A 22,797-nucleotide genomic window follows, 5' to 3' on the forward strand; every position below is an offset into this window, starting at 1 on the left:
ATGTCTGCGTTTCATATTGACCCACAATATCAATGTCATATTCTAAGCAGCCATGGGTAATTTCATTGACAAATAATTGAATAATTGACAATAATTGAACATGGGTTCATGCTGGTCTAGAACAAGCCTTTATACAAAGCAGCCCTGCAGCATCAGAAGTGGCCATTCCTGATTTAGCATAACCCTTGCTCTCCCCCATCCCTCATTCTCCCTCCCCATACCTCTATCTCTGGATCTGGCAGCTGGCATGTAGTCCACCCAGCATCGTTCAACCCCTCTGGCTGACACTCAATGCTTTTTGTTTTTTCATTCTCAATGCTGCAGCTGTGCTTGGCTGTCACCCTCCACACAGAGGGTGTCTCTGCCACCACCCCGGCCCCGCTCCAGGACAACTGCTCATTGACAAAGGTCCTTGATGTTTTCTGAGGCACCCCTCATGTCGAACAAGGTAAGACGCACTCCGTCTGAGGTCAAGGGTTAGGTGTCAGGCCATACGGTTGGGGAGACAAGCTGCTATCCCAGCTGGAACATCATAGCATCCTCTGCAACTATCCATGCCTGTTTGTGTGTCTGTTTCTCTATAGTGTCGACTCATCACTATTTTTAGGACTGTTATAAGATCAGTCAGTTCAAGGTTCAATCAGAAATGTAATATCCTCAACTATGGCTTCAGTGGATTATAATGTAATAATTTAGGTTAGTAGACTGGGCCTGAAGTTACTCAAGTGCTGGAGAGGTTGCCTTGACGCCTAACGCCTTTGTTGTTTGTTGTTTGTTGTTTGTTGTTGCTTTACTAAGGTCTGTTACATATGTGTTGGTTATACTTACACAGTATATTCTATTGTAATGACTGATTATACACTGAGGATACTTAAGCAATAAGGCAAGAGGGGGTGTGGTATATGGCCAACATACCACGGTTAAGGGCTTGTTCTTAGGCACGGCGCGTTGCGGAGTGTCTGGACACAGCCCTTAGCCGTTCCTTATTACTATTATAAACTGGTTACCAATGTAATTAGGGCAGTAAAAAGACATGTTTGTCATACCCGTGGTATACGGTCTGATATACCACGGCTGTCAGCCAATTAGCATTCAGGGCTCGAACCACCCAGTTTATAAAAAACATTAAGACCTGTTAGTTCCATGACATAGACTGACCAGGTGAATCCAGGTGAAAGCTATGATCCCTTAGTGATGTCACTTGTTAAATCCACTTCAATCAGTGTAGATGAAAGGGAGGAGACAGGTTAAAGAAGGAGTTTTTAGCCTTGAAACAATTGAGACATGGATTGTGTATATGTGGGATTCAAAGGGTGAATGGTCAAGACAAAAGATTGAACTGCCTTTGAACAGGGTATGCTAGTAGGTGCCAGGTGCACCGATTTGTGTCAAGAACTGCAACGCTGCTAGGTTTTTCACACTCAACAGTTTCCTGTGTGTATCAAGAATGGTCCACCACCCAAAGGAAATCGAGCCAACTTGACACAACTGTGGGAAGCACTGGAATCAACATGGGTCAGCATCCCTGTGGAACGCTTTTGACACCTTGTAGAGTTCATGCCCTGACGAATTTAAGCTGTTCTGAGGGGAAAAGGGGGGGGGGGGTTTGCAACTCAATATTAGGAAGGTGTTCTTAATGTTTGGTATACTCAATGTATAATTATCCAGTCATCATTCATTTCATTTACACGTCTATATCGACAGCAAGCAAAAAACTCCCATCTAAAAATAGCAACTAATCCATAGGTATGCTCTGACCAAATGCATTGACAATATGAAGTCTGTGTCTTGTTTCTACCCCCTATATACTGTCGGTGTCTCAGGAAAAATAATTGTAACATAATTAACTGTGACAATCCTATAAATCTCTTCTCGCCTCTTACCCTTTCCCTCAATTCTCCCCCTCTGTTTCCTCTTTCTCTCTCAGGGCAGGGATGGAGAAGAGTTTGAGGAGTTAGCCAGACCAGAACCTCCACCACAGAAGCCTGTCCACAGACCAGGTAAAGGTAAGGAACACACACACGCACGCACGCACACACACACACACACACACACACACACACACACACACACACACACACACACACACACACACACACACACACACACACACACACACACACACACACACACACACACACACACACACACACACACACACACACACACACACACACACACACACACACACACACACACACACACAGTGACCACTGACTCAACTGAAGCTCACTGACCACAACAAAGAGCGTGAGTCAGACACTGTTTCAGTCTCTGTGGCAGACAATCAATCAAAGATTGAAGTAAATATAGACCTTATTCCAAGTACCACTGGACCATGAAACACAACCAAGCCTTGTCTCCTTTACCAGCTGTGTGACCCAGTTTATTAGGTACCCCCCATTCACGTAAATGGTTCGGTGCTACAGACAGTGAGTCACGTGGCTTGCTATATAAAGCAGGCAGATGGGCATCAAGGCATTCAGTTACTGTTATATTGAACGTTAGAATATGCTGCTTCAATGAGTGTATCTAATAAACTGAGTGTATATACCATTATCTTATCTTTTAAGGTTATCGTTGGGGTCAAGAAGTCTTTACACCAAGTATACTAAAACCGTTAGGGTCCCTATTTCAGAACACTGCGGTCTAATAACATGTGAGTGGTGCAGGCTGGTGGTAGCAGCATTCCTCTACATAGTTACCACGTCATTGTAACATGATATCTGGTCCTAAGAGCACCACGGCGTGAATTCACCTCACACAGCCTTACTGGGGAGCTTTAACTAGCAAAGCCCCTATCCTCTAGTTACAACCGAGTATATATTTTCTCTCTCCCCCATCTCATTTCTCTCACACTCTACTCACCCGTTCTGCACCACTAGCCGTTAGAGTATACACCACCAACACCATGTCCTTGCCTGCTCCCAATGGATGTACTATATTATGGTGGTGGTCAACCTAATGAGTATCCCCCTGGCTAACACTGATCTGTTTCTCTGCAGAAATGTACACTCAGGAGAGAAGGCGGACCCTCCAGGAGAGGACAATGCCTTCTCAACAGGAACCTCCAGTTAGGCAGCAAGTCCCGAAGATGATGCCCAGAGAACCCAGTCTCCCTGCCAGAAGCAGTGAGCCCACCTCTCTTTCTCTCTCTCCAAACTCTCTCTCTTTATCTCTCAAAAACTTGTCAGTCAAAGACACCTGATTTATGCTATTATAACCCCTGTCTTTGTTTCTCTTCTTCTCTGTGTATCTCAGTGTCTCTGCGAAAAGCTATGTCTCTCCAGAACTTGAGCCAGATAGAGACACCCTGGGAAGGGGTCACCCTCAACCGCTGTCTGTTCATAGCCATCACCATCCTGCTGTTCAGCACTGTCTTTCAGAAACTACACGGCAAGTAGACAAGTGTAACCCACACCCCACTACATACAGTATACTGTATACAGTAAATCATCTCTTTCCTTAGGAGAACTGGCACACCTCTGAGGTGCTGGGAATAAAAAAAGTACTTTGTCATTAATGATTAAAGTGATTTCCATGACGGATGTGATTGTCCTGTCATCCTATAGAAACCATAAAAGGTGGACGGGGTGTGGAGGAAGAGGAGTATGACATTGCACTGACTGTGAGGCGCTCTGCGCTGAGACACAAAGTCCAACCACAGGAGGTAGTGGTACAGACATACAAAATACTCTCCCGTCTCTCTGGGCTCAGAAACCTCATTCCCGACATGGTATGGATTACAGGAGATTTGATGCTAAGCAGCACTCATAAAAGCCTGCAGTGTGTGCTGGTTTTCATCTGCACTTTGCAGATCAGCTACTACCGTCACTGACGGTTAGCTGGACAATCCATTAAAATATGGATAAGTATATAGATTTTAGCTGCATGTGTGTGTATGGAATCTCACACTTCCATACAACAGGCTTAAGTTGAATCGTGCTTGAAATACACATTCACTGAAAACGTGTATGGGACCACAACAATTCCATCCATTTCTACCTCAGAATGCATAGCTGGCAGAATGGGACACCAGACAGATAGTGCCCTACGAATGTCTCTGATTTGATTGACCGCTTTACCTGGACAATTTTCCCAAATCAGATTCTTAAGTTTGATAACTAGCGAGATATTAACACAAACACCACAGCATTTTCAAATAGTATGTTGTTTTATGAGTATAAAGTACATACTCATGCAGTGTTAAAGTTAGCATGCAGTACCTTTTTCCAAAGAGGTTCTGCACTTCTGTGTTTGCTTATGACCATTTCCTGTTTCTGCAGCCAAAGACATCTCTGTATGAGGTGCTCTTCTGGTGGTTACCTGACATTGATGACGATAATGAAGAAGAAGCTGATGAAGAGGAAACCAAACAAGGTCGAGTGAAGAAAAGGGTTCGAGAGAGGTCGCTGAAGGGCCTGAGAGGCAATGGAACACCAGAGAGAAAACTTGTAAAAGGCAGAGAGGGGAAGACAAAAGATAAGAGGGCCAAGAGAGAGAGGGATGAAGAAACTAAGGGAAAGACAAAGGGAAAACAGGCCAAGCTGGGAGATGTGGAAAAAATGGATGAGGAAATAAAAGGGGAAGATGAGGTAAAACCCAAGAAGCTACAAAAGGTTATGAAATCAAAAGCCAGCAAATCTTAAGGCAAACACCACGCTGTCTGATTAAATATTTAGTAAAGGAGTATGATAGATCTAGTTCGCCATTTGTAAATTGTATAATGAGGCCACATCACTTACAACTAATACATGCTGTTGGCTCATTGGCAGCCATTACAAGTGCCAGTCAGGAGAGAAAACCAGTTCTTAGTCTGCCACGTACTTCTTGCTTAAAATATTGAATGATGTGGTTTGTATTGTAAAGATGAGACTTAATTGATTAATTGTAAGGGTGCTATTGTAAAATAACTGCTCAACTGGGGCCTCTTTATAGCAATGCTGGATGTTTCAGACTGCCTGGGCAATTGATGTCATTTTTTTACTAACACTGTAAATACTGTACTTGAAAAAAAAAAAAAAATTGTAACATCTCATTTCTGCTACCTTAACTCCATCACAAAGCATTGGACACATCAATAAAGCTTTCCCTGTGTACTCTGAGAAACAAATAAGTATTGTATTATTCCACAAGCATATATTGTCTTTGTAGCTAAACACATTTTGTTTCCAGCCAAGCACAGAGTAATATCATAAGACACAACTCACTTTTCCACATTCTTTATTATAAAAAAAAGTATATTTAAAAAGGAATTGTGGATTGTCAAAGATGTTGTTTAATTCAGAGGGCTCAACATCTACAATACAGAGGAATCTAGTCATACTGGTGCTATTACAGAGCTCACAAAACAATGACCACCTTACAATATCCACACTAGCAGAATACTTAGAATGCATGACCATGACATGTACACTGCTTAATTCAGAGTAGTACCCAGAGTGTAGATGCTGCCAGAGACAATATTTCAGTATGACAAAATTCCCTTGGCGACTGTGTACAAAACCTAATGAATATGGTCTGGTGGTAAAAAAGCATGTGGATAAACAACGTGTCATCCAGTTTAGAAAGTGTACATTGAAACAGTACACTTGACACAGTCCAACGAAGGGGCACTGTAGTGTAATAGCAACCAAACGATAGGCAGACACAATCAGTTGTTTTGATGGGGCATTCCTCCATGACTGTCAGAAGGGAGCGGGGGTCTCATCAGGGGTGGCATGCCCATCCCGGGGCCACCGTGTTGCATCTGATGATGGTGGTGCATCTGAGGAGGGCCAGGGGCACCAGGGGGCAAGGGTGGCATATGCATCCCCCCTGGGGGTGGAGGGGGCATGGCCTCATTGGGGGGCCGAGGACCTATCCCACTCATCAGCGGAGGGGGGCGCTTTACACCCATCGGGGGTACGGGTCCGCTGGGTGGAGCGAGAGATTTCTCCATCTTGAAGTGGAATTGGAGGAAAAACTGGAAAGATATTGGGGGGGATTAAATGACGTGTACATTCAGTTCAGGATTCTATTAATACTCAAATATCCTTCGAAAGATACAACCATCTATGGGACTGTCAGCACCAGTACCAAACCTGCTTTGTATCTTTGTTCCAGTGGGTCCAGAACCGACTCTCAGCTTTATCAATCTCTCTGCTTGGCACCTGCAGAAATACAGAACATACAAAACAGGTATGATTTGTCAGTACGAGGCAAAGACAAATTGGAGTGATTGGGGATTCCCTTAGGTCCAAATGAAGACACACACACCTTGAAGGCGATGGTCTCATATGGTTCTGCAGCCAGTAGAAGGTACTGCCAACGACGGTCTGGGGGCTCAATGCGCTGCTCGTATGCAGACATGAAGCGATGCCTGGGCCCTATGCCCTCCGCTATCTCTGGGTAATCAATCTGATAAGGGAAGAGAAGGACAGTTACTCAGGGTAACCAGTGTGTCCTAAGACTCTACTGTTCTGAAATGTATGTGACCAATAACATCTGCTAAACACGTGTATGTGACCAATAACATCTGCTAAACACGTGTATGTGACCAATAACATCTGCTAAACACGTGTATGTGACCAATAACATCTGCTAAACACGTGTATGTGACCAATAACATCTGCTAAACACGTGTATGTGACCAATAACATCTGCTAAACACGTGTATGTGACCAATAACATCTGCTAAACACGTGTATGTGACCAATAACATCTGCTAAACACGTGTATGTGACCAATAACATCTGCTAAACACGTGTATGTGACCAATAACATCTGCTAAACACGTGTATGTGACCAATAACATCTGACCCATGTTAATTATGTCCATGTCTCATTCAGACTCACCTGGAAAAGTAAAGACTGTTGCCCACTCTCTGGATCTCTCTGCTTGGTTACTGTGGGAAGGGAAATAATATCAGTTCAGCTCCACGATTCTCCCCAAAGAATGTAAGAGGGACACTGCGCCACCTTGTGGACTGCCCAACTATTTTTTTTTAGCTTTATCATTTAAGGACTATTTTTGCTCTAGATTGCAGAAAATGGCATTTATAACTATTCAAAAATGCAAAGATTGGGGCCACTGCACACCCACCCACACTCAGCAGCACCACCTTGTTAGAAAATCCTGGGGAGAACCCTTACAGTACATAACAGATTGTTCTGGAGTCATTGAATCGTTGATGACTTACTAACATCAAAACACATAACCTACCTTTGTACCCTGGTCGACCAATCTTCACAAATTTCTTGACCTCGACCTTCACCTTTTCGGGGGCTGGCTGGGCAGGGGCTTCTTTTGCTTCTTTGGCTGCTCTTCTCGCTCTGCATTCAACAAAACAGGGAAGTGAGCAACACCAAATATACAAAGTTCTTCAATTAAATAAATATTTTTTAAGTGGTAATCGATATGTACTTACAAATTGGTCTGATGCTTCTTTCCCTGTGTATGGGCCAGATAGCTGCCCTGTAATGAGAAAACAGTTAAGATCATGAATTCAAATGAACCTTTTGAACTAGGGCTGACCACATTTTGTCGACTGGTCAGTTGTTTGGTCGAAAGTCTGTAGGTCGACCAAGATTTTTATAGTCGAGCAGTTGCAAATATATATATGCAGTACCAACCAGTCAAAAGTTTGAACACACCTATTTAAGGGTTTTTCTTTATTTTTACCCTTTTCTACATGGTAAAATAATAGTAAAGACATCACAACTATGAAAACACATACGGAATCATGTAGTGACCAAAAAAAGGTGTTAAACAAATCTCAATATATTTTAGATTCTTCAAAGTAGCCACCCCCTTTGCCTTGATGACAGCTTTGCTCACTCTTGGCATTCTCTCAACCAGCTTCTTGAGGTAGGCACCTGGAATGCATTTCAACTAACAGGTGTGCCTTGTTAAAAGTTAATTTGTGGAATTTCTTTCCTTCTTAATGCATTTGAGCCAATCAGTTGTGTTGTGACATGGTAGGCATGGTATACAGAAGATAGACCAAGTCCATATTATGGCAAGAACAGCTCAAATAAGCAAAGAGAAACGACAGTCCACCATTACTTTAAGACATTTAGGAAAATTAATAACTTTGAAATGTATATCCTTCCTGTTTTGCCCTGTCCGTGGGTGTCATCGGATGGGGCCACAGACCAGATCAGACCAGAACAGACAGACAGAACCTTGAATGACCATCTCTCTCTCAGGACCTGAGCCCTAGGACCATGCCTCAGGACTACCTGACATGATGAATCCTTGCTGTCCCCAGTCCACCTGGCCGTGCTGCTGCTCCAGTTTCAACTGTTCTGCTTGTGATTATTATTATTTGAACATCTTGGCCATGTTCTGTTATAATCTCCACCCGGCAGAGCCAGAAGAAGTGGCTGGTTCCTCTCTAGGTTTCGGCCTTTCTAGGGAGTTACATAACATACATAACCTGTACTATTTACGCTGTCTATGCACACTAGGTAAGACCTGGCTGGACCACCACCTGTATTTTGGTTAGCGCACCAGTTGGTGAGCTGTGGGAAGGCAGGTAAGGGGACTAACTTTTACTTTCTTTAGTTCCGTCCAGCCCCTTTTCCCCACCATACCGTGTTTAGGAATAATAAATTACCTGTAAACTGTATTCCTCTCTGCCTCTGTCCTTCCCCGCACCAACAATCACATACTTTTTCACTCCAAGGGGAGTTGAGATGTAGCAGGGTGTTGCGTTCCCTCCAAGAGGCGTACGTAACAGTAGGTGAACGGATGATCTCCACGTGTGGTTCCCACCGTGAAGCATAGAGGAGGTGGTGTGATGGTGTGATGGTGCTTTGCTGGTGACACCGTCTGTGATTTATTTAGAATTCAAGGTACACTTAACCAGCATGGCTACCACAGCATTCTGTAGTGATACGCCATCACATCTGGTTTGCGCTTAGTGGGACTATCATTTGTTTTTCAACAGGACAATGACCCAACACACCTTCAGGCTGTGTAAGGTATATTTAACCAGGAAGGAGAGTGATGGAGTGCTGCATCAGATGACCTGGCCTCCACAATCACCCGACCTCAACCCAATTGAGATGGTTTGGGATAAGTTAGACCGCAGAGTGAAGGAAAATAAGCCATCAAGTGCTCAGCATATGTATCAACTCCTTCAAGACTATTGTAAAAGCATTCCAGGTGAAGCTGGTTGAGAGAATGCCAAGAGTGTGTAAAGCTGTCCTCAATGCAAAGAGTAGCTACATTGATGAATCTAAAATATATTTTGATTTGTTTAACACTTTTTGGTTACTATATGATTACATGTGTTATTTCATCGTTTTGATGTCTTCACTGTTATTCTACAATGTAGAAAATAGTAAAAATAAAGAGAAACCCTTGAATGAGTAGATGTGTCCAAACTTTTGACCTGTCATCCATGACTGTCTCAGTGGACTAATCCATTGCGGAGGACACGGGGATGGCACAACAGTATTACCAGTTGTAAATGTATCGGTAATTACCATCATTTCTAGTCCACAATGTTTGGATAAGTTCATTTATGTTAATGCACTCAATATATTATTACAGTATTTTAGCGTTCTCATGGTCGGAGTGGACACATTGTTTGTAGACTGCACAACCTAGGCTACACTTGTCTGAAACAAGTTTTGGCTCCTGTCAATGTTGAGTAAGGACACAAATCTGATTATGCAAAGAATTAGGCCTAGGCTACCTGGCCTGCATGCAAATGTAGGCCTATAAATGTGCCCATTTGGGGATCTGACAGTATTTCTGATTTTCTTAACTCACCACCACTGAAACTTCTCAAAGTAATTTTTTCTTCACCTCAAACAGCAAGGTAAACTAAGTCTGTTTTTACATCCATTGACATTTAACTCAGCAACATCAAAAAAACGTCCTCTCGCTGTCAACTGCGTTTATTTTCGGCAAACTTAACATGTGTAAATATTTGTATGAACATAACAAGATTCAACAACTGAGACAAACTGAACAAGTTCCACAGACATGTGACTAACAGAAATGGAATAATATGTCCCTCAATGGGGGGGGGGGGTCATAATTAAAAGTAACAGTCAGAATCTGGTGTGGACGCCAGCAGCATTATATACTGCAGTGCATCTCCTCCTCATGGACTGCACCAGATTTGTCAGTTCTTGCTGTGAGATGTTACCCCCCTCTTCCACCAAGGCACCTGCAAGTTCCCGGACATTTCTGAGGGGAATGGCCCTAGTCCTCACCCTCTGATCCAACAGGTCCCAGAGGTGCTCAATAGGATTGAGATCTGGGATCTTCGCTGGCCATGGCAGAACATTGACATTCCTGTCTTGCAGGAAATTACACAAAGAACGAGCAGTATGCCTGGTGGCATTGTCATGCTGGAGGGTCATGTCAGGAGGAGCCTGCAGGAAATGTACCACATGAGGGAGGAGGATGTCTTCCCTGTAACTCACAGCGTCTGCAATGACAACAAGCTCAGTCCGATGATGCTGTGACACACCGCCCCAGACCATGGCCAACTCTCCACCTTAAAAAAAAAATTTTTAAATAGATCCTGCTCCAGAGTATAGGCCTCGGTGTAACGCTCATTCCTTCGACGATAAACGGGAATCCAACCATCATCCCTGGTGAGACAAAACCACGACTTGTCAGTAAAGAGCACTTTTTGCCAGTCCTGTCTGATCCAGCGATGGTGGGTTTGTGCCCATAGGTGGCGTTGTTGCCGGTGATGCCTGCTGAGGATCTGACTTACAACAGGCCTACAAGCCCTCAGTCCAGCCTCTCTCAGCACTGATGAGTTGTAACTCGGGCAGTTGTTGTTGCCATCCTGTACCTGTCCCACAGGTGTGATGTTCGGATGTACCGATACTGTGCAGGTGTTGTTACACGTGGTCTGCCACTGCGAGGACGGTCAGCTGTCCGTCCTGTAGCGCCGTCTTAGGCGTCTCACAGTAAGGACAATGCAATTTATTGCCCTGGCCACATCTGCAGTCCTCATGCCTCCTTGCAGCATGCCTAAGGCACATTCACGCAGATGAGCAGGGAACCCTGGGCAACTTTCTATTGGTGTTTTTCAGATCAGAGTCAGGAGAAAGGCCTCTTTAGTGTCCTACGTTTTCATAACTGTGACCTTAATTGCCTACCATCTGTAAGCTGTTAGTGTCTTAACAACAATTCCACAGGTGCATCTTCATTAATTGTTTATGGCTCATTGAACAAGCAAGGGAACCAGTGTGTAAACCCTTTACAATGAAGATCTGTGATGTTATTTGGATTTTTACAAATTATCTTTGAAAGACAGGGTCCTGAAAAGGGGACGTTTATTTTTTTTGCTGAGTTTAGTTCCTCAAAGTAGCCTATTTTTAAAAATCATTCCTGCTTTCTTTCAATAACCACTGTGGAGGGAGCTGAAGGTTTGAGTTAACAAACGTCAGCCTCGAAACCTTAATGACTTGGAGAAGATCTGCAAAGAGGAGTGGGACAAAATCCCTCCTGAGATGTGTGCAAACCTGGTGGCCAACTACAAGAAACGTCTGACCTCTGATTGCCAACAAGGGTTTTGCCACCAAGTACTAAGTCACGTTTTGCAGAGGGGTCAAATACTTATTTCCCTCATTAAAATGCAAATCAATTCATAACATTTTTGACATGCATTTATCTGGATTGTTTTGATGTTATTCTGTCTCACTGTTCAAATAAACCTACCATTAAAATTATGGACTGATCATTTTTGTCAGTGGGCAAACGTACACAATCAGCAGGGGATCAAATACCTTTTTCCCCTCACTGTAGGGTGTAGGAAAAAATACATGTTTTAATGTTGACCAATCGATTGAACAGACCACTTCTTGGTTAACTAAGGATTTTAAAAAATTGTGTGGGGGGGGGGACACCCTAAATGTATCATCATATAAAGAGGAGTTATGGTGTGTTAAAATTAGCTCATTACCTCATTGTTGTGTAGTGTCAGACACAGCTTACACTCATAAGAGCCCAGATGGTTCTTCATGAAATAGGGGTCCTTGTTGATGTCGATGGTCTCCAGGGCCAGCTGGCGGAGCCGCTCTCGCCTATCCCGGTTGCTCTCCGAGGAGGACGCCACGCCACCGCTCCCCGTCTTGCCCCCAGCTCTGTGTTGGAAATCCATCTTTGCGGGGCGATGGATTCACTCACCTTCAAACCTCCTCCTGCTGCTAGGCAGCTGGTCAAATACTCTGAAAATAAGTCTTCAGACTGTGGAGAAACATACAGGAAGAATATTGTCAATGTTATGTTTGTAACAAACACTAGCAAAATAAATAAGATTAGTTGTGGAATTGATCTAATCAATCTGCACTGTGGCATAGAAGGTGGAAAGTACTTAAATAGCTAGCCATCTCTGTGGCTGTGATTGGCAATTGCCAATCTAACCTCCACCATTGGAGAACACGTAAAATCTATTCATATGATGCATTTGCAGAACAACTGAAACAACGTAACGTTACCTAGCCAATAGATTAGCGTGCGACTAATTAACTAGCTAGCTATTTAACCAATACTAACTAGTTACATTATCCATTTGCAAACATAACTACATCATTGGCTAACTTAACGTTACTACATCAAAAGCACTGCATGTATTAACTAAATCAAATTAGTTACATCTAATCTACGTTACTGTGTTTTGGTGCGCATGTTAGCTAAAGTAGCTTTGTTGAGCTAACCGGCAAGGTAGCTCAACATAATGACGATTTTAACTTTAAACGAATAAAACGGGGCACCTTTTCATATCTGGTTGCCGTATATTCCGTAAAATAAATACAATACCCTAGCTAATATCACATTTACCAGATAATTACTAGTTTTAAAACTCACCAATTAATTTACGTTTCGATCACGCTGTTCACAAGTTAAACATTCATGCGCACGCGTGAACATCAGTTTTGTACGTTTGTATATCTTTATTGACAAACGTACTTAAAACACAATTTGACGATGTCAAATGCGGTCTTTCTTTAGCTTTACTGTACGAACTAGATTAACAAAAACATAAATATCTTAATTACTTCCCTCCCTAAAATTTGAGACATCCCTTTGGCCACAATTTATAGCCTATAATGTTCAAATGCGTATCAGTCCAAACACAAAATGTCCTCACACAGTCACCATACTACGAAAGCAAGTGTCACATATAAAGGAGTGTCCACGTTTTTTTTTTTTTTCTAGGGACGTAGCTAGGCTAATATCGGACACTTCGACCGCAGTGTGTTTAACCAACCACAAATCAACACATTTCATGACGCTTTGTTAGTTAGGCAGCGAGTAGTTGAAAGTAAGTGCACTTCTTCTGACAGCAGCAGCAGGAGGCGGCTTGAGGAACTAGCTGAAACGAGTTTACCCGCATGAAACTACCGCAGTGAGGCGTGTAACGATGTATATTACCAACACTGACATTTTGACAGAATAGCAAGCTAGGCTAGGTTGCCCTCAGCCATAAGGACATGGCTCTTTTTAGCTGAGAGTGTTGCTTACTAAAGATTTGTATAATTAACGGTCAACCCTGTGCTGCATTTGTGAACCGCCTCAGGATGCGTTTCAATGAGAAGGAACTAATTTCGTTGAGTCGCCAACCATCTGAGAGGGCGGCGGAACTTGGCATGCGAGGACCGAAGAAAGGAGATGGTATGACTAATCCGAGTGGGATCACTCATCACTGATGTCCATAACACCTAACGTTAGTCTAGATCTTAGCTACTCTAACTTGCCGGTTAGCAATTGTTACTCATTCATTGGAAGGCTACTGTAATGTCAAATTGATGGCATGATCAGGAAGACGTTTGCTCATTCATTTGTTCTCATCTGTTATGCCAGTTGTGAAGAGGAGGTTGGTGAAGCTGGTGGTTAATTTCCTGTTCTACTTCCGAACTGATGAGGAGGAGGTAGGAAGAGTCACCACCACCATCTTATGTCTGTCTCTGACTGTATGGGGACTGGGCAAGTGACAGTGGGTGTGTTTTTTTCTCTCCTTGACAGCCTCAGGGTGCCTTGTTGCTAGAGCAGTGTCGGGTAGAAAGAGAGGACAGCCTTGCCTTCTCTATCAGTGAGTCCAAAACTGATCTCCTCTGCATTCATTGTTTGGTTGGCTGTGACCCACTTTTGTTTGACTTTTTTTGTAATTTAGCAGATTCAGTTATCCGGAATAAACATTGCTAGAGTGCCCAACAAGAAAAGGAAAAACAAAGTCCTTTTTAAGCTTTAGTCACTGTACAAAAACATTGTGGGAACTGCTGTCCTAAGGAACCAATCTTCTCTCAGCTTTCCTAGATGAGGCAGAGAGGAAGTACCTGTTTGAGTGTGACTCCCAGGAGCAGTGTCAGGAGTGGATTGACTCCATCATCAAGGCCAGGTAATATAGGACTGCCCCATTTCACTTGTCTATTAGTGCAGAGGGTACAGCTACAGAAGCTCTTCAGGACCAGGGTGGGTGACTATTTTTGCATGACTCATCCTAGTTGCCACTCTGTTCTTCATCTGTCCTACAGTTATGAGTTCATGAGGAAGAACTTGATCTTCTATCGCACAGAGATCCACCGGCTGACCGGCAAGGTAAGACAGACGGACCTGTTATCTGGATGGTCTCTTCTAATTATAGACTTAACAAAGTAACTCTACACAACCTGAATACACACTGATTACCTTCTCCTAGGACCCTCTGGAGCAGTATGGTATTGAAGATGAGACACGCTTCCAGGTCACTAGTGGCCTACAGCTCATGCCGAAAGACATTTAAGATGTACTGTAGCCCCCGCCTACCTATGATGGACTTCTCATCACACCAACCACATCCCTTAGCATCTCAATATTATAGTGGTATTTTCTTGCTCAAGAGTCCAACCTAGGTAAATGGGGAAAGCCTCTTATATTTTAGATTAATTGTTGGTTGTAATGATATGGCCTCCTATATCCACGTACTGTATAACTGTTTCACGGGCTACTGCAGTGATATTCAAAGTTTTTACTCAATTTTATTCCCGGCAGAATTTTTGGGGACTTTTTTTTCTACAATATTAACTTTAACCCTTCTGTCACCTGCTGTACATTTAGTCATTTCACTCATTGAGTTGGCTGGCTGTGTGATTCTCATTTCCTATATGTGTAAATATGTTTTTTTACTATGGTTTTCTAGTGTAAGAAGTTGTATTCTTAGTACAATGTGATGACTGTAAAGCTGTCAGCCATTGAATGTGCAGAGGTTTTTGACTTCTTGAACCCCCCTAGTGAATGAGACTGAAATGATGTGCAGGTTGCACTTTTATCCAACCCACTTGTTTTTTCACTTCATGTTCTTGTCTGTCATGTGTTTAGCCAGATTGGCAATACCTTTTGAGCTTGACCAATATTCCACGACAGTTGATCTTATTGGTGTTAGTTATGATTACTAATCTTATTTGTACTTTAGACCAATGTTTTTAGTTTTCATGATACTTTTGCACATGTTTGTCTAGAGAATGGATTTGACTTGTGTACAGTCTCTCTCTGTAACAAATACTTGTCATGACTAGTTTAAGAATTGCACTCGTCTACCTTCTTACCTGCCTACTTTTAAAGCTATTTTACATCAGTTAATCTGTTTGTCTAACACTTTAATTCAAATTGAGGACTACTGTTATTTAAATGTGAAACTGACAATGTCGTCCTCAAACTCTTTTATCCACAATCAAAGTCTGACTTGGAATAGAGCAGCAGTGATCCTACAATGGTAACAATGCATGTTACTTTTCTCCAGACTACAATTTCCTCAACACTGCAGCACTGTTCTGGGACACTATCAATGGATTTGCAGAATGTCCTTCCAATAATGACAATGCTTTGATGTATGTTGAATGTTTCTGTTGCGTTACTTTGGCACGTTGAGTGTGTGGTCTAACCTAAAGCCTGTTTATGCATTTACTTCAAGTAATCCAATTTAAATTTCACTGTCATACTTCAATACCACTAAGTATGAGTTCTATAATTTTTTTTAAATAAAGTCAGCTTTTAAAGACCTCAACTTTTTTGTGAGTGAACTTGTTTTGTTCCAAGCTTAATCAATGTATAAGTCAAAATGTAGTGTAAAAATGGTCTCCCTGTCACCAGTTGCTCTATTGCTCACGCTGTGTCAAACAACTTCTGTCTAGTGCATAGAGACCGGATGCTCCTGATTTCCAACGACAGTCCCGGAGTCTGGTGGCCTGTCCCTGACTAGAACTGTCTCAAATGTTCCTGATTTATTCTTCAAATAAAAAAAGCTAAGATTTAAGCTGATATTTCAAGCAAAGGCTATATTGCTGGTGACACCTTAATTGGGGAGGACTGGCTGGAAAGGGATAAATGGAACTCCACCATTTCTGCCATTATGGTAGAGTGGCCAGAAGGAAGCTACTCCTCAGTAAAAGGCCACTGACAGCCCGCTTGGAGATTGCTAAAGATTCTCTGCTGAAACCAAGATTGAACTCTTTGGCCTGAATGCCAAATGTCATGTCTGGCGGAACCCTGGCACCATCCCGCTGGTGAAGCACGGTGGTGGCAGCACCATGCTGTGGGGATGTTTTCCAGTGGCAGTGACTAGTCAGGATTTAGAGAAAGATGAGCAAAGTACAGAGATCCTTGATGACAACCTGCTCAGGACCTCTGACTGGGGCAGAGGTTCACCTTCCAACAGGACAACCGCATGAAGCCAAGTCAACACAGGTGTAGCTTCAGGACAAGTCTCTGAACGTCCTTGAGGTTCCCATCCAGAGCCCGGACTTAAACCAGATTGAACATATCTGGAGAGCTCTGAAAATAGCTGTGCAGCAATGCTCCCCATCCAACCTGACAGCTTTTTTTATTTTATATATTTTACCTTTAACTAGGCAAGTCAGTTAAGAACAAATTCTTATTTTCAATGACTGCCTAGGAACAGTGGGTTAACTGCCTGTTCAGGGGCAGAACGACAGCTTGGGGATTTGAACTTGCAACCTTCAGGTTACTAGTGCAATGCACTAACCACTCACTAGGCTACCCTGCCGCCTCCCCGCTTGAGAGGATCTGCAGAGAAGAACAGGAGAAACTCAGCAAATACAGGTGTGTCAATCTTGTTGCATCACCCAGGAAGACTCTAGGCTGTAGATGCTGCCAAAGGTGCTTCAACAAAGTACTGAGTAAAGTGTCTGAACACTTCTCTAAATGTGATCCTTCAGGGTATTTGTTTTAATACATTTGCAAACATTTCTACAAACCTGTTTTTGCTTTGTCATTATGGGGTATTGTGTGTAGATGAGGAAAAAAACTCAACTATTCAATCAATTTGAGAATAAGGCTGTAAAGCAACCAAATGAAAGTATTCACACCCTTTCTCCCCCCAAATATTCTTACAGCCTGAATTTTAAATTGAGATTTTTTTTGTCACCGGCCTACACACAATAACCAATGTCAAAGTGGAATTATGTTTTTTTGGAGATTTGACTAAATATTTAAAAAATGAAAAGCTGAAATGTCTTGAGTCAATAGGTATTCAACCCCTTTGTTATGACAAGCCTAAAGTTAAGGAGTAAAAATTAGCATAAGTTGCATAGACTCACTCTGTGTCAATAATAGTGTTTAACATGTTTTTTGAATGACTACCTCCTCTCTGTACCCCACACCCACAATTATCTGCAAAGTCCCTCAGTGGAGCAGTGAATTTCAAACACAGATTCAACCACCAAAAGCAGGCATTGAATATCCCTTTCAGCATGGTTAAGTTATGAATTCACCTTCAGATGGTGTATCAATAAACCCAGTCACTAACTCAGTTGTTGGAGAGGAAAGAAACTGCTCAGGGATTTCACAATGAGGCCAATGGTGACTTTAAAACAGTCACATAGTTGAATGGCTCTGATAGGAGAACACTGAAGATGGATCACCAACATTGTAGTTACTCCATAATACTAACCTAATTGACAGAGTGAAAAGAAGGAATCCTGTACAGAATAAAAATATTCAAAAACATGCATCCTGTTAGCAACAAGGCACTAAAGTAATAATGCAAAAAGTGTGGCAAAGCAACTCCCTTTTTGTTCTGAATACAAAGTGTAATGTTTGGGGCAAATCCAATACAACACATTATTGACTCAAGACATTTCAGCTTTTCATTTTTTATTAATTTGTATTCAGTGATAAAAACATAATTCCACTTTGACATTACATTATTGTGTGCAGGCCAGTGACACAAAATCTACATTCAATACATTTGAAATTCTGGCAGTAACTCAACAAAATGTGAAAAAAGTAAAGGGGTATGAATACTTTCTGAAGGCACTGTATCATTGGGTCCTACATTTCAGCACTACGAGACAGGGCTCATTCTTTACTGTATTACAATAAAGCAGCTACCAGAATGACCACTAGCGACAAAGCTTTCACTAGCGACAAAGCCCGTTTTTTGGTGAATTCACTCACCTGTTCGCAAATTCGGACTCCATTTTCCCTGTTCAACATGTAATGGATATAATGAAAAATTTTAATTTGTCTTTTTCTCTCACTTTGTGACATCAGGGCTGGCAACATTGCAGAATGTGAAACTGAAAGAGACTCTGTTTCCATTTAGCCTACTGCCAGTTAAATCTTGCCCGAAAAATAATTGTGCCTTTTGTACGTGTCTTCTAACAGGTATTTTTCCAACAAACAAACAGGGAATCCAGTGACACATTGTGGACAGAGTAACTGCTTCTTTCTGCTGTTCCTCCACCGTGCTCTGTAACCCACACCCTACTCAATTATTGACACAAGCAATCTCATTAGGTTTAATAGAGTGGACTCATCAGAGCACCAGAGAGAGGGATATTGACAGAGAGAGAACATGTAGTTTTTTCCCTGTCCTGATGTGTGCCATTGTGTTTTTTGTTGTTGTTGCATACTTGCAGTTGTCTGTGTGTCTGTCTTTGTGTGAAATAGAGAGAATTTGGCAGGGCGGTACATGTAGTATGATTACAAACAGAGACAGTACCAGCTAGGCTACTGCCCACACAATTGGCAAAAAGTTGGTGTTCAAAGTTCGCAGGCTGGTCCTAGAAGATGAGACACCTCATGATAACAACAGCGACAGCCAGGGCATTGAATCGTAGGCCAGGGTGCGACCAGAAATAACCCTGTTAAGACACTGTGCCCTACAGTTGAGGTTTAGACTCTGTGGTTGGTCTCTCTGTCTTGTTACCATGCAGGAAGGGACTTTCCCAGAGGACAGTTGTTGAATTCCTTCTTTGAAGGTATCCCAATGGGCACAGATGTCAGTTCAACGTCTAGTTTTGATTAACGTTTGATTTAGTTGTCAACTAACGTGATTTCAAGGTGAAATCAATGGAAAATATTAACCACGTCATTGGATTTAGGTAAACAATTTGGTGAAAATAATAAAAATATTCCTGAAATTCCTTTACATTGATGACTTTTTGAAAATCCAATCACTTCTTGCACTTTGATTCAACGTCATCATGGCCAGCACAGACTGAAATAAGACATGTTGTTATTCCACATTTTATATTCTATGGGAGTTATTGGAAGAACGACTTGGGAGCATTCACTAGGTTTGAACTAGTTGAGAACACCAATTGGCTACTAGGTTTGAACTAGTTGAGAACACCAATTGGCTAACAGCTAACTAAACTCATCAAAACAAGAAACGTCCTCTCACTGGCAACTGCGTTTATTTTCAGCAAACTTAACATGTGTAAATATTTGTTTGAACATAACAAGATTCAACAACTGAGACATAAACTGAACAAGTTCCACAGACATGTGACTAACAGAAATGGAATAATGTGTCCCTGAACAAAGGGGGGTCAAAATCAAAAGTAACAGTCAGTATTTGGTGTGGCCACCAGCTGCATTAAGTACTGCAGTGCATCTCCTCCTCATGGACTGCACCAGATTTGGCAGTTGTTACTGTCAGATGTAAGGCACCTGCAAGTTTCCAGACATTTCTAGGGGGAATGGCCCTAGCCCTCACCCTCTGATCCAACATGTCCCAGACGTGCTCAATGGGATTGAGATCCGGGCTCTTCACTGGCCATGGCAGAACACTGACATTCCTGTCTTGCAGGAAATCACGCACAGAACGAGCAGTATGGCTGGTGGCATTGTCATGCTGGAGGTTCATGTCAGGATGAGCCTGCAGGAAGGGTACCACATGAGGGAGGAGGATGTCTTCCCTGTAACGCACAGCGTTGAGATTGCCTGCAATGACAACAAGCTCAGTCTGATGATGCTGCGACACACCGCCTCAGACAATGACGGAACCTCCACCTCCAAATCGATCCCTCTCCAGAGTACAGGCCTCGGTGTAACGCTCATTAGTTGACGATAAACGCGAATCCGACCATCACCCCTGGTGAGACAAAACCGTGACTCGTCAGTGAAGAGCACTTTTTGCCAGTTCTGGCTGGTCCAGCGATGGTGGGTTTGTGCCCATAGGCGTTGTTGCCGGTGATGTCTGGTGAGGACCTGCCTTACAACAGGCCTACAAGCCCTCAGTCCAGCCTCTCTCAGCCTATTTCGGACAGTCTGAGCACTGATGGAGGGTTTGTGCCTTCCTGGTGTAACTCGGGCAGTTGTTGTCGCAGGTGTGATGTTCGGATGTACCGATCCTGTGCAGGTGTTGCGAGGACGATCAGCTGTCCGTCCTGTCTCCCTGTAGCACTGTTTTAGGCGCCTCACAGTACAGACATTGCAATTTATTGCCCTGGCCACATCTGCAGTCCTCATGCCTCCTTGCAGCATGCCTAAGGCACATTCACGCTGATGAGCAGGGACCCTGGGCATCTTTCTTTTGGTGCTTTTCAGAGTCAGTAGAAAGGCCTCTTTAGTGTCCTAAGTTTTCATAACTGTGATCTTAATTGCCTACTGTCTGTCTGTAAAGTGTTAGTGTCTTAACGACCGTTCCACAGGTGCATGTTCATTAATTCATTGAACAAGCATGGGAAACCGTGTTTAAACCCTTTACAATGAAGATTTGTGAAGTTATTTGGATTTTTACAAATGATCAGTTGAAGACAGGGTCCTGAAAAAGGGACGTTTCATTTTTGTTTAGCTATGTCACCAGCTAACGTACTACAAAAAATCCCCTTTTCCACATTTTGTTACGTTACAGCCTTATTCTAAAATGGATGAAATATTTTATTTTATCAATCTACACACAATACCCTATAATGACAAAGCAAAAGCAGGTTTGTATACATTTAGTTATTCAGACCCTTTGCTATGAGACTCAAAATTGAGCTCAGGTGCATCCTGTTTCCATTGATCATCCTTGAGATGTTTCTACAACGTGGTTGTGGAGTCCACCTGTGGTAAATTCAATTGATTGGACATGATTTGGAAAGGCACACACCTGTCTATATAAGGTCTCACAGTTGACAGTGCGTGTCAGAGCAAAAACCAAGCTATAAGGTTGAAGGAATTTTCCATAGAGCTCCGAAACAGGATTGTGTTGGGTACAGATCTGTGGCCAGATGGAAACCGCTCCTCAGTAAAAGGCACATTTCGGCTCGCTTGGAGTTTGCCAAAAGGCTCTCAGACCATGAGAAACAAGATTCTCTGGTCTGATGAAACCAAGATTGAACTCATTGGCCTGAATGCCAAGAGTCACATCTGGAGAAAACCTGGCACCATCCCTATGGTGAAGCATGGTGGTGGCAGCATCATGCTGTGGGGATGTTTTTCAGCGGCAGGGATTGGGAGACTAGTCAGGATCGAGGGAAAGATGAACGGAGCAAAGTACAGAGATCCTTGATGAAAACCTGCTCAAGAGCGCTCAGGACCTCAGACTGGGTCAAGGTTCACCTTCCAACAGGACATTGTCTTGGCTATGTGCTTAGGGTCAATGCAGGAGTGGCTTCGGGACAAGTCTCTGAATGTCCTTGAGTGGCCCAGCCAGAGCCCGGACTTGAACACAATAAAACATCTCTGGAGGGACCTGAAAATAGCTGTGCAGCGACGCTCCCCATCCAACCTGACAGCTTGAGAGGATCTGCACAGAACAATGAGAGAAACTCCCCAAATACAGGTGTGCCAAGCTTGTAGCATCATACCGAAGGAGACTTGAGGCTGTAATCGCTGCCAAAGGTACTTCAACACAGTACTGAGTAAAGGGTCTGAATACTTATGTAAATGTGGTATTTCAGTTTTTTATTTTTCAAACATTTGCAAGAATATCTAAACCTGTTTTTGCTTTTTTTCATTACAAAACCATTTTAGAATAAGGCTGTAACGTAACAAAATGTGGAAAATGTCAAGGGGAATACTTTCCGAATGCATTGTATGTAAATGAGAGATTTCTGTATTTCCTTTTCACTAAATTATCCTAAAATGTATACAAACATGTTTTCCCTTTGTCATTATGGGGTATTGTGTGTGGATGTGTGAGAAAGAACACTCAAATTTGATCCATTTTGAATTCAGGCTTTTAAACAACAAAATGTGGAATAAGACAAGGGGTATGAATACTTTGTGAAGGCACTGTAGCTCAGGTGAAGACAGGGCTAATAAGTGATTGTAATGAACTCCCATGAGGGGTACTGAAGGAGCCTTGGGGTGCACCTTTTAACTAACTACGATACTAGAGGGTGTGCCCTGATGTTGCACCTGCAATCTGGTTATGACCCATAGAGATGGCTGCCATATACACATTCAATGTTGATGGGGCCTTTCCTGCAGCCATGAGCTCCTGGAGGAAAGTGAAAATGACCAATTGGACAGGAAGGTGACATTTCTGCATGGTCGTCACAACACTTCCTGAACACATTTCACTTGCAGGAATACAGGGATCGCATACAGCAGGCATCATATAG

At 42.7% G+C, this 22,797-nt stretch overlaps 3 protein-coding genes across 5 annotated transcripts; 2 read left to right on the forward strand and 1 right to left on the reverse strand.

The window, feature by feature from the left end:
• Positions 1-318: 318 nt before the first annotated feature.
• Positions 319-5,099, forward strand: LOC109874564 (uncharacterized). Of its 3 annotated transcripts, none has more exons than XM_031810088.1 (6): positions 319-448; positions 1,928-2,006; positions 3,006-3,131; positions 3,262-3,396; positions 3,573-3,736; positions 4,287-5,099. In XM_031810088.1, exons 1-6 carry the CDS (start codon positions 416-418, stop codon positions 4,647-4,649), a joined length of 900 nt encoding a protein of 299 aa, XP_031665948.1. In that variant the 5' UTR covers positions 319-415; the 3' UTR covers positions 4,650-5,099. The 3 variants fall into 3 exon arrangements, with proteins under 3 accessions (XP_031665948.1, XP_020322124.1, XP_031665949.1); XM_020466535.2 differs by having other exon boundaries at positions 3,573-3,670; XM_031810089.1 differs by having other exon boundaries at positions 1,928-2,000.
• Positions 5,100-5,206: 107 nt separating this feature from the next.
• On the reverse strand, positions 5,207-13,110 carry sf3a2 (splicing factor 3a, subunit 2). The gene is made up of 8 exons (XM_020466534.2): positions 12,827-13,110; positions 11,922-12,205; positions 7,410-7,456; positions 7,205-7,314; positions 6,838-6,887; positions 6,259-6,399; positions 6,084-6,152; positions 5,207-5,965 (listed from the first exon to the last, which is right to left on the reverse strand). The coding sequence occupies exons 2-8, from the start codon at positions 12,117-12,119 to the stop codon at positions 5,654-5,656; spliced, it is 927 nt and encodes a 308-aa protein (XP_020322123.1). The 5' UTR covers positions 12,120-12,205; positions 12,827-13,110; the 3' UTR covers positions 5,207-5,653.
• An 18-nt stretch (positions 13,111-13,128) lies between these two features.
• Positions 13,129-16,001, forward strand: plekhj1 (pleckstrin homology domain containing, family J member 1). Its single transcript, XM_020466537.2, has 6 exons — positions 13,129-13,633; positions 13,823-13,890; positions 13,985-14,051; positions 14,267-14,357; positions 14,494-14,557; positions 14,658-16,001. The coding sequence occupies exons 1-6, from the start codon at positions 13,540-13,542 to the stop codon at positions 14,739-14,741; spliced, it is 468 nt and encodes a 155-aa protein (XP_020322126.1). The 5' UTR covers positions 13,129-13,539; the 3' UTR covers positions 14,742-16,001.
• The last annotated feature ends 6,796 nt before the right edge of the window (positions 16,002-22,797 follow it).

The sequence above is a fragment of the Oncorhynchus kisutch genome, linkage group LG30 (genome assembly GCF_002021735.2).
Source record: "Oncorhynchus kisutch isolate 150728-3 linkage group LG30, Okis_V2, whole genome shotgun sequence".
Lineage (NCBI taxonomy): Eukaryota > Metazoa > Chordata > Actinopteri > Salmoniformes > Salmonidae > Oncorhynchus > Oncorhynchus kisutch.

Excerpts from the sequence above, each read along its gene's own strand:
- LOC109874564 (XM_031810088.1), top strand. The coding sequence starts at position 416 with ATGTTTTCTGAGGCACCCCTCATGTCGAACAAG. Across the intron at positions 449-1,927 it reads CACCCCTCATGTCGAACAAG|GGCAGGGATGGAGAAGAGTT; the intron begins GTAAGACGCACT and ends TTTCTCTCTCAG. Across the intron at positions 3,737-4,286 it reads GAAACCTCATTCCCGACATG|CCAAAGACATCTCTGTATGA; the intron begins GTATGGATTACA and ends CTGTTTCTGCAG.
- sf3a2 (XM_020466534.2), bottom strand. The coding sequence starts at position 12,119 with ATGGATTTCCAACACAGAGCTGGGGGCAAGACGGGGAGCGGTGGCGTG. Across the intron at positions 7,457-11,921 it reads TGACACTACACAACAATGAG|GGCAGCTATCTGGCCCATAC; the intron begins GTAATGAGCTAA and ends TTCTCATTACAG. Across the intron at positions 6,153-6,258 it reads ATGAGACCATCGCCTTCAAG|GTGCCAAGCAGAGAGATTGA; the intron begins GTGTGTGTGTCT and ends GTATTTCTGCAG.
- plekhj1 (XM_020466537.2), top strand. The coding sequence starts at position 13,540 with ATGCGTTTCAATGAGAAGGAACTAATTTCGTTGAGTCGCCAACCATCT. Across the intron at positions 13,891-13,984 it reads TCCGAACTGATGAGGAGGAG|CCTCAGGGTGCCTTGTTGCT; the intron begins GTAGGAAGAGTC and ends TCTCCTTGACAG. Across the intron at positions 14,052-14,266 it reads CAGCCTTGCCTTCTCTATCA|CTTTCCTAGATGAGGCAGAG; the intron begins GTGAGTCCAAAA and ends ATCTTCTCTCAG.